Source organism: Cebus imitator, unplaced genomic scaffold (assembly GCF_001604975.1).
Source record: "Cebus imitator isolate Cc_AM_T3 unplaced genomic scaffold, Cebus_imitator-1.0 Scaffold0, whole genome shotgun sequence".
Classification (NCBI taxonomy): domain Eukaryota; kingdom Metazoa; phylum Chordata; class Mammalia; order Primates; family Cebidae; genus Cebus; species Cebus imitator.
Genome location: NW_016107315.1, coordinates 1,568,693 through 1,577,636, shown reverse-complemented (window position 1 = coordinate 1,577,636; position 8,944 = coordinate 1,568,693). Strand labels below are relative to the sequence as shown.

Genomic DNA, 8,944 nt, shown 5'->3' with positions numbered 1-8,944 from the left:
GAGACGGGGTTTCACCATGTTGGCCAGGATGGTCTCGATCTCTTGACCTCGTGATCCACCAGCCTCGGCCTCCCAAAGTGCTGGGATTACAGGCTTGAGCCACCGCGCCCGGCCTCCATACCACATTTTCTTTATGCTTTCATCCACTGATGCATACTTAGGATGAATTTGTATCTTTGTTATTGCGAATAGTGCTGCAATAAATGGGTGAATGCAGGTATCCCTTTGATATACTGATTTCTTTTCCTTTGGATAAACACCTAGTAGTAGGCTTGCTGGATCATATAGTTCTATTTTTATTATTTTGAAAAATCTCCATACTGTTTCACATAGTAACTGTAGTAATTTATATTCCTACCAACAGTATATAACAGTTCCCTTTTCTCTGCATCCTAGCCAACATCTACTGCTTACTGTCTTCTTATTAATAGCCATTCTATCTGGGTAATAAGATGATAATAAGATAGTTTTGATTTGCATTTCCCTGATGATTAGTCATATCTAACATTTTATTATATATGTATTAACCATTTATATGCCTTCATTTTAGAAATGTCTATTCATGTCCTTTGCCCATTTTTTCATGGAATTATTATTATAGTTTTTTACTGTTCAGATGTTTGAATTCCTGGTATATTCAGATATTAGTCCCTTATCAGATGAATAGTTTGCAAATATTTTCTCCCACTGGGCAGGTTGTCTCTTCACTCTCTTGTTTCCTTTGCTGTGCAGATTTTTAATTTAATATAATCCCACATGTCGATTTGTGTTGTCTGTACTTTTGAGGCCTGGGCCATAAAATCTTTGCCTAGATCAATGTCCTGAAGTGTTTTCTTCTAGTTGCTTTATAGTTTTGGGTCTTATGTTTAAGTCTTTACTCCATCTCGAGTTGATATTTGTATATAGTAAGAGATAGGAGCCTCGTTTCATTTTCTACATCTGGGTATTAAATTTTTCCACTACCATTTATTGAAGAGGGTGTCCTTCTGCAATGCATGTTTTTGATGCTCTTGTTGAAAACCACTTGGTTATAAATATTTGGATTCTCTTCTAAATTCTCTATTCAGTTCCATCGGTCTATGTGTCTGTTTTTATACCAATACTGTGCTGTTTGGTTACCCTAGCTTTCTAATATATTTTGAAGTCAGACAGTGTGATGCCTCCAGCTTTGTTCTTTTTGTTCAGGATTGCTTTGGCTATTCAGGCCTTTTTTTTGTTCCATCCAAATTTTAGGATTTAAATTTTTTTTTAATTTTATTTATGTTATTTTGAGACAGAGTCTTGCTCTGTTGCCCAGGATGAAGTGCAGTGGTGTGATCTCGGCTCACTGAAACCTCTGCTACCCGATTTCAAGTGATTCTCCTGCCTCAGTCTCCCCAGTAGCTAGGATTACTGGCATGTGCCACCATGCCCAACTAATTTTTGTATTTACTTATTTTTTTTCTTTTTGAGTTTTGCTCTTGGTGCCCAAGCTGGTGCACAACGGTGTGATCTCAGCTCACCACAACCTCTGCCTCCAGGTTGAAGTGATTCTCCTGCCTCAGCTCCTGAGTAGCTGGGATTACAGGCATGAACTACCACACTGGGCTAATTTTGTATTTTTAGTAGAGGGTTTCTCCATGTTGGTCAGGCTGGTCTCGAACTCCTGACCTCAGGTGATCTGCCCGCCTCGGCCTCCCAAAGTGCTAGGGTTACAGGCATGAGATACTACGACCAGCCTAATTTGTCCATTTTTAGTAGAGACGGGTTTTCACCATGTTGGCCAAGCTGGTCTCGAACTCCAGACCTCAAGTGATCCACCTGCCTTGGTCTTTTTATTTTATTTATTTTTTTTAAGATGGGGTTTCACCATGATGGCCAGGCTGGTCTTGAACTCCTGACCTCAGGTGATCCACCCACCTCGGCCTTCCAAAGTGCTAGGATTACAGGCGTGAGTCACCACGCCCAGCATGCCTTGGTCTTTCTAAGTGCTGAGATTACAGGTGTGAATCACCATGCCCAGCCTGACTGTTTTTTTGTATTTCTGTGAAAATGACATTGGTATTTTGATAGAAATTGGAGACTGAGCTCTGTAGATTGCTTTGAGTAATATGCTCATTTGAATACTAATTCTTCAGATCCATGAGCATCTGGGATGTCTGCATTTGTTTGCGTCCTCTTCAGTTTCTTACATCAGTGTTTTACAGTTTTCCTTGTAGAGATCTTTTACCTCCTTAAATTTCTTTGTAGATTTTTTTTTTTTTTTTTTTTTTTTTTTTTGGTGGATGTTATAAATAGGATTACCTTCTTGATTTCTTTTCTTTTTTTTTGTTTTTAAGACAAATTTTGCTGTTGTTGCCCATGCTGGAGTGCAATGGCATAATTTTGGCTCACTGCAATCTCTGCCTCCCATGTTCAAGGGATCCTTCTGCCTCAGCCTCCCAAGTAGCTGGGATTGTAAGTGCACACCACCACACCTAGCTAATTTTTGTATTTTTGATAGAGAAAAGGTTCCACCATGTTAGCCAGGCTGTTCTCAAACTCCTGATGTCAAGCGATCCACCTGTCTCAGCCTCCCAAAGTGGCCTTCTTGATTTCTTTCTCAGCTAGCTCATTACTAGTGTATAGAAACACTACTGATTTCTATATGCTGATTTTGTATCCTGCAAGTCACTGAATTTACTTCTCAGACTTAAGAGTTTTTTTGATGAAGTCTCCAGGTATTTCTAGATATAAGATCATATCATTAGCAAAGAGGGACAATTTGACTTCTCCAATTTATTTCATTCTCTTGCCTGATTCTCTTAAAGTACTATGTTGAATAGGAGTGGTGAAAGTGGGGATATTTATCCTGTTCCAGTTCTTAGAAGAAAGGCTTTCAGCTCTCCCTCATTATGCATGATGTTAGCTCTGGATCTGTCATATATGGCCTGTATGTATGTATGTATGTATGTATGTATGTGTGTGTATTTTTTGAGACAGAGTCTTGCTTTATGGCTTGTGTGTGTGTGTGTGTGTGTATTTTTTGAGACAGAGTCTTGCTTTATGGCTTGTGTGTGTGTGTGTGTGTATTTTTTGAGACAGAGTCTTGCTTTATGGCCTGTGTGTGTGTGTGTGTGTGTGTGTGTGTGTGTGTGTGTGTGTATTTTTTGAGACAGAGTCTTGCTCTGTTACCAGGCTGGAGTGCAGTGGTGCAATCTCAGCTCATTACAACCTCCACCTCCTGGGTTCAAGTGATTCCCCTATCTCAGCCTCCCAAGTAGCTGGGACTACAGGCGTGTGCCACCATACCAGGCTAATTTTTTGTATTTTAGTAGAGACAGGGTCTCACCATGTTGGCCAGGATGGTCTCAATCTCCTGACCTTGTGATCCACCTGCCTCGGCCTCCCAAAGTGTTTGGATTATAAGTGTGAGCCACAGGTGCTCAGCTCCTGAAATTATTTTTTCTGCTTGTTACAGTCTGTTCTTAAAGCTTTCAAATATCTTTTGCATTTTATTCAATAAATTCTTAAGCTACAGATTTTTTTTTTTTTTTTTTGAGATGGAGTTTTGCTCTTGTTGCCCAGGCTAGAGTGCAATGGCACAATCTTGGCTCATTGCAACCTCTGCCTCCTGGGTTCAAGCAATTCTCCTGCCTCAGCCTTCTGAGTAGCTGGGTGAGCCACCACGCCTGGTCGAGTTGCAGAATTTTTTAGTTCTTTTTCATAATATTTATTTGATAAAATTCTCGTTCATATTCTAAATTGTTTTTCTGATTTCTTTGTATTGTTTCTGAGAATTGTCTTGTATTTCACTGAGCTTCTTTTATATCAAACTTTGAATTATTTTCCTGGAATTTGATAAATTACTTTGTTTTTGAGATGGAATCTTGCTCTGGCCCAGGCTGGAGCGCAATGGTGAGATCTCGGCTCACTGCCGCCTCCACCTCCCAGGTTCAAGCTATTCTCCTGGCTCAGCCTTCCAAGTAGCGGGGATTGCATGCCACCATGCCTGGCTAATTTTTGTATTTTTAGTAATGACAGAGTTTCACCATGTTGGCCACGCTGGTCTCCAATTCCTGACTTTGTGATCCCCTAGCCTCAGCCTCCCAAAGTGCTGGGATTACAGTTGCAAGCCACTGTGTGTAGCCGATAAATTACTTTTTGATTAGAATCTATTGCTAGAGTATTATTGGGTTCCTTTGGAGTTACCATATTTTCTTGCTTTTCTTGATTTCTGTGTCCTTACATTGATATATGTGTGTTTGGTATAACAGTCACTTCCCAGTGTTTTGAATTTACTTTCATAGAAGAGGACTTTTCCCTGAAGATGTACCTATGGTGTTGGTTGTGCAGGGTACTTTGATTTTGATTCTGGGTGTGTACAGTAGTGTAATCTCTGTTTGATTCCTTCTACTGTAAACAGAATCAGTGGTATCCATGACTTCCTCAGTGGCTTAGGGCAGCCCCCAACCTTTTTGGCACCGGGGGCAAGTTTCATGAAGACAATTTTTCCATGAATGGTGGTGGGGTTTGTGGGGGTAGGGGATGAGGGTTGGGTGGGATGGTTTCAGAACAAGATTGTTACACCTCAGATCATCAGGCATTAGAGTCTCATAAGGAGTACACAACCTAGATCCCTCACATACACAGTTCACAATATAGTGAATCTATTGCCACCGCTGCTCTGACAGGAAGCAGAACTCAGGTGGTAATGTTCGCTTGCCTGCCACTCACTGCCTCCTGTGGAGCCCAGTTCCTAATGAGCTGTGGGGGTCTGCGGGCCCCTGGATTGGGGTGCAGTTGATAGTGGAGGCTATGGTAAAGTATTGCTGTGGACTGGGCTGTCAAGTGGGTCTAGGCAGGCCAATTCTTGAGACTCTGGCTGGCTTGCTGGAGTGCCAGGAATGGCAGCAGTGGATCAAGGGTGGGTCCCTGAGCCCCTGGGCAGTGGACATGGCAAGGGTGAAGGCAGTAGCAGTGCTGGGACAACCCTCTGGGACCCAAGTGTTGTACAACGGTGCTGGCAATGGCTATGATGGGTCGGCTAGTACCCAGATGGACAGGTAGCACATGAAGATGGGTACCAGTTGTGGTGGTAGTGGCAGGTTGAGTGGCTCTGACCCCAGACTCTGGGAAAAGTGCTCAGCTATCACTGGTTGTCAGTTGGGCTGGACAATCCCCAGGCCCCTTGATGGGATGTGCGGATAATGTAGGTGATGAATCAGTTGCTGCTTTCAAGATTGTCAACAGTTTGATTATGATGTATCTAAACAGGATTCTCTTTGTGTTTCTCTTAGGTGGAGCTGTAGATTAATGTTTTTCATCAAATTTGAGAGGTTTTCAGCTATTATGTCTTCAAATCTTTTTTCTCCCCCTTTCTCTTCCCACCTCTGGAGCTCCCATTATAGGTCTACTAAGCAACCTGACACCAGGGGTTGCTACTCTCTCCAGCCAATGACTTAGGTGAAGGTCAAGCTCATAAGCATGTACCATCTGCTGATAGGTCTGTGCATAGTTGGGGGATGAACTCAAAGTTGCACCCAATTTTCAAGTACTCCTTGGATTTTTGCTTTTCACCAGGTTCTTTTGCATCTTTCCCCACAGCATGTATAGTTTTCCAGTTGGCTGGGAATGTGTGGAGAGCTTATCTCAGTCCTTTTATAGACGTCTAATTTTGAGAATATTCTTTAACTTGGATTATCACCTTGGGCCATCAAAGTTGCAGCTTTACTCCATGCATTTCTGCATCAACCACTTTTAGCCGGCAAAGTCAGATTCCTCCCTCTCCTAAACCCCACACATATATACTCACTATCTTCCTGAATGAGTGTATCTCCTCTGGTGGCAAAGCTGTTGGTTTTGCAGTTAGTTCTATGCTGGCAAAATTACTATTCTCGCCAACCATGTTTCTTTCACTTCTTTTTTTGAGTATGCCATCACTTAAAAGAATTTGCTTCAAATTAATCTATTAATCTATTTTGTTTTCTTGCCAAAGGGAAAAATATCTATGGAGGAGATCTGATGCCAAAGACTAACATAACTTAAAAGTCACATATTCTAGGAATCTATGTGAACTTGAACTTCATCAGAAATAATCCAATTTGTAATAAGGTCCTGTTATCAAAATATTTCTAAATTATGGCAAGTGACCCAAAGTAACATTTTATAGTTTGATACAATTAAAATAAAACTTTTCTCCAGGTATGTGATTCAACCAAAACGTCATCTACTTGTTTGGCACAGAGTATCTATGAGGAAAGCAATGCTACTGTATGATATGGCAAAAACTTGATGGACTCACTGTTGAAAATGGTTTCTAGTTCCAGCTGGCCTCCTTAGGTTTTGATCTACCAATAATATAAAGCGGCATTAAGTCCCCACACTTGTGAATCAACTGATTCTTTTCCTGAAATATCAGGATAACAGCTGTGTCCCAGGTAACTTTCAATCTTTTCTAGATCTGATGACCAAATTGACAACTACAAAAACATTTCCATCTCATCGTGTCCACTCAAAAATAGTCAATACCCTGAGGTTTCATTCATACATACAGGACTCTTTTCCACAGCTAATTACGAGAACAGCTAGAAGACAGTATATTTCTTCATATTCAATAAAATGAAAAGAAACCAACCTCTTTTTTCTTCTTCTCTTTTTAGTTTATCTTCCTCTATTTCTTTTGGCAATTTTTCCTTTTTCTCTTTCTCCACATCATTATGCAAATGTTTTGTGGTATAGCTGAGTGCTGGTGAAAGAAGGATCTCTCCATTTTTGCAGAGTTCATCACGAATTTTAATAAAAAACTGCTGAAGTTCTACCGCATCTTCATATATTTCTGAATCTGTCCTATAACGGTATCAAGAGTATCCATTGACACAAAAGCTGTTTCTTTTAAACACCTCGATTATATGTTAAACTCTATTAAACGCTTCTTTAATTGATAAAATGGTATTTCTGTACAGAGCTATAAAAGATACTTCAGGGTATCTTTCTGAAGTTTGTTAGAACAAAATCCAAAGTGTCATTTTACCATGGTAAGTCTCATGCCCACCATTTTCCTTTACTTCAAGGCTCACTTCTTGTACAGCTCATGTAAAAGGAAAGGACTCACATATTTTCCCTTGGAGATACATGGCACATACATCAACTGATTCTGGCAGGGGATGGTGGCTGCCAGCACCAAGAATTGTACCAATGCTCCACAGTATGTTCAACACTTACTTTTATGTATTCTTTGGATTTTTACTTTCTCTTAATAGCAGACAAGCATATTATTACATAATAGGCTTTATCTATTTTCTTCCTTTTGGTCCTACATCATGGTTGCCTAGGCTAGTGAGAGCCTGTGAATATGTGAACCTAAAGCAAAGCCATGAAGGAATTCTGTAATGGTTACAAGCCTCAGATTTAGTGTTCATTTTAATTTCCCAGAAATAACTGTGTAATTCTGGAGAACAGGCAAAGGCAACATAATGAAAGATGGAAAAAAGATTATCTATGTCATACCCAGAACATTTGAGTCTCTTTCCTCATTTATGAAATAAGGGGCCCAGGCATGGTGACTCACACCTATAATCCCAATGCTTTGGGAGACTGAGGTGTGAGGATTGCTTAAGACCAGGAGTTTGAGACCAGCCTAAGCAACACAGCAAGACACTGTCTCAACAAAAAATTAGCCGGGCATGCGGGTACACATTTGTAGTCCTAGCTATCTGGGAGGCTGAGGTGGGAGGGTTGCTTGAGCCCAGGAGTTCAAGGGTGCAGTAAGTTATGATGGCACCACTGCATTCCACCCTGGGCAACAGAGCAAGACCTTGTCTCCCAAAAAAAAAAAAAAAAAAAATCAATAAATAGGCCAGGTGTGGTGGCTCATGCCTATAATCCCAGCACTTTGGGAGGCCAAGGCAGGTGGATCACTTGATGTCAGGAATTTAAGACCAGTCTGACAAAAATGGTAAAACCTCATCTCTACTAAAAACACAAAAATTAGCCAGGCATGGTGATGCACCCATGTAATTGCAGCTACTCAGAAGGCTAAGGCAGGAGAATCGCTTGAACTCAGGAGGCGGAGGTTGCAGTGAAGCAAGATCGTGCCACTGGACTCTAGCCTGGGCAACAGAATGAGACTCTGTCTCAAAAAAACAAAACAGGGCCAGGCGCGCTGGCTCAGGCCTGTAATCCTAGCACTTTGGGAGGCCAAGGTGGGTGGATCACCTGAGGTCAGGAGTTCAAGATTAGCCTGGCCATCATGGTGAAACCCAATCTTAGTAAAAAAGTTCTTTTTTTTATTTTAAATAAATTATTTTATTTTTATTTAAAATAAATTAAAAAAAACAAAAAAATAAAATGCAGGGAGTCAGCAATATAAACTTCAGAATTTAGACTGGAAGAAATTTTATTACTATTTCTAGTTCACTGTGGTCTGAGGAAGGTTTACACATAATTGTGTTTTTTGTTTTTTTTTTTTTTTGAGACCAGGTCTTGCTCTGTCACCCAGACTGGAGTGCAGTGGCGTAATCACAACTCACTATAGCTTCAACTTCTTGGGCTCAAGCTGGCTAATTTTTAATTTTTTTGTAGAGACAGGGTCCTCCCTATGTTGCCCAAGCTGGTCTTGAGCTCCTGGCCTCGAGTGATCCTCCTCGAGGATCCAAAGTGCTTAAATTACGGGTGTGAGCCACCACTCCTGGCTGGCTTAAATAGAATTCTATTAAGTAAGAATACCAGAGTCTAAAAACGTATTCACAAAACTAACCACAAAGGTCTTAGCAGTTACAGAGACACTCTGCTCAGGAGTGTGGCCAAGTTAGCCGCCTGTTGATATACGCCACTAGAGCATCAAACTTCAGAGAGGTCCCCAGGATGCCACTCCCCATCAGCAAAGGTGAACTGGCAAGCAATTAAAAGACACTATCAATAGCCTAAATGGTGTTTCTGGAAAGGGTTTTCTTTTTTTTTTTTTTTAAGATGGAGTCTTGCTTCT

The 8,944-nt window shown here is 40.9% G+C and overlaps 1 protein-coding gene across 26 annotated transcripts in view; it reads right to left on the bottom strand.

The window, feature by feature from the left end:
* Positions 1–8,944, bottom strand: part of PBRM1 (polybromo 1) — a 147,016-nt gene that overhangs the window by 57,181 nt on the left and 80,891 nt on the right. For all 26 annotated transcript variants that reach the window (XM_017539828.2, XM_037736327.1, XM_037736075.1 and 23 more), the window contains one exon: positions 6,596–6,807. In XM_017539828.2, coding sequence (XP_017395317.1) covers positions 6,596–6,807 — 212 coding nt within the window. The remainder of the gene's footprint in view (positions 1–6,595; positions 6,808–8,944) is intronic.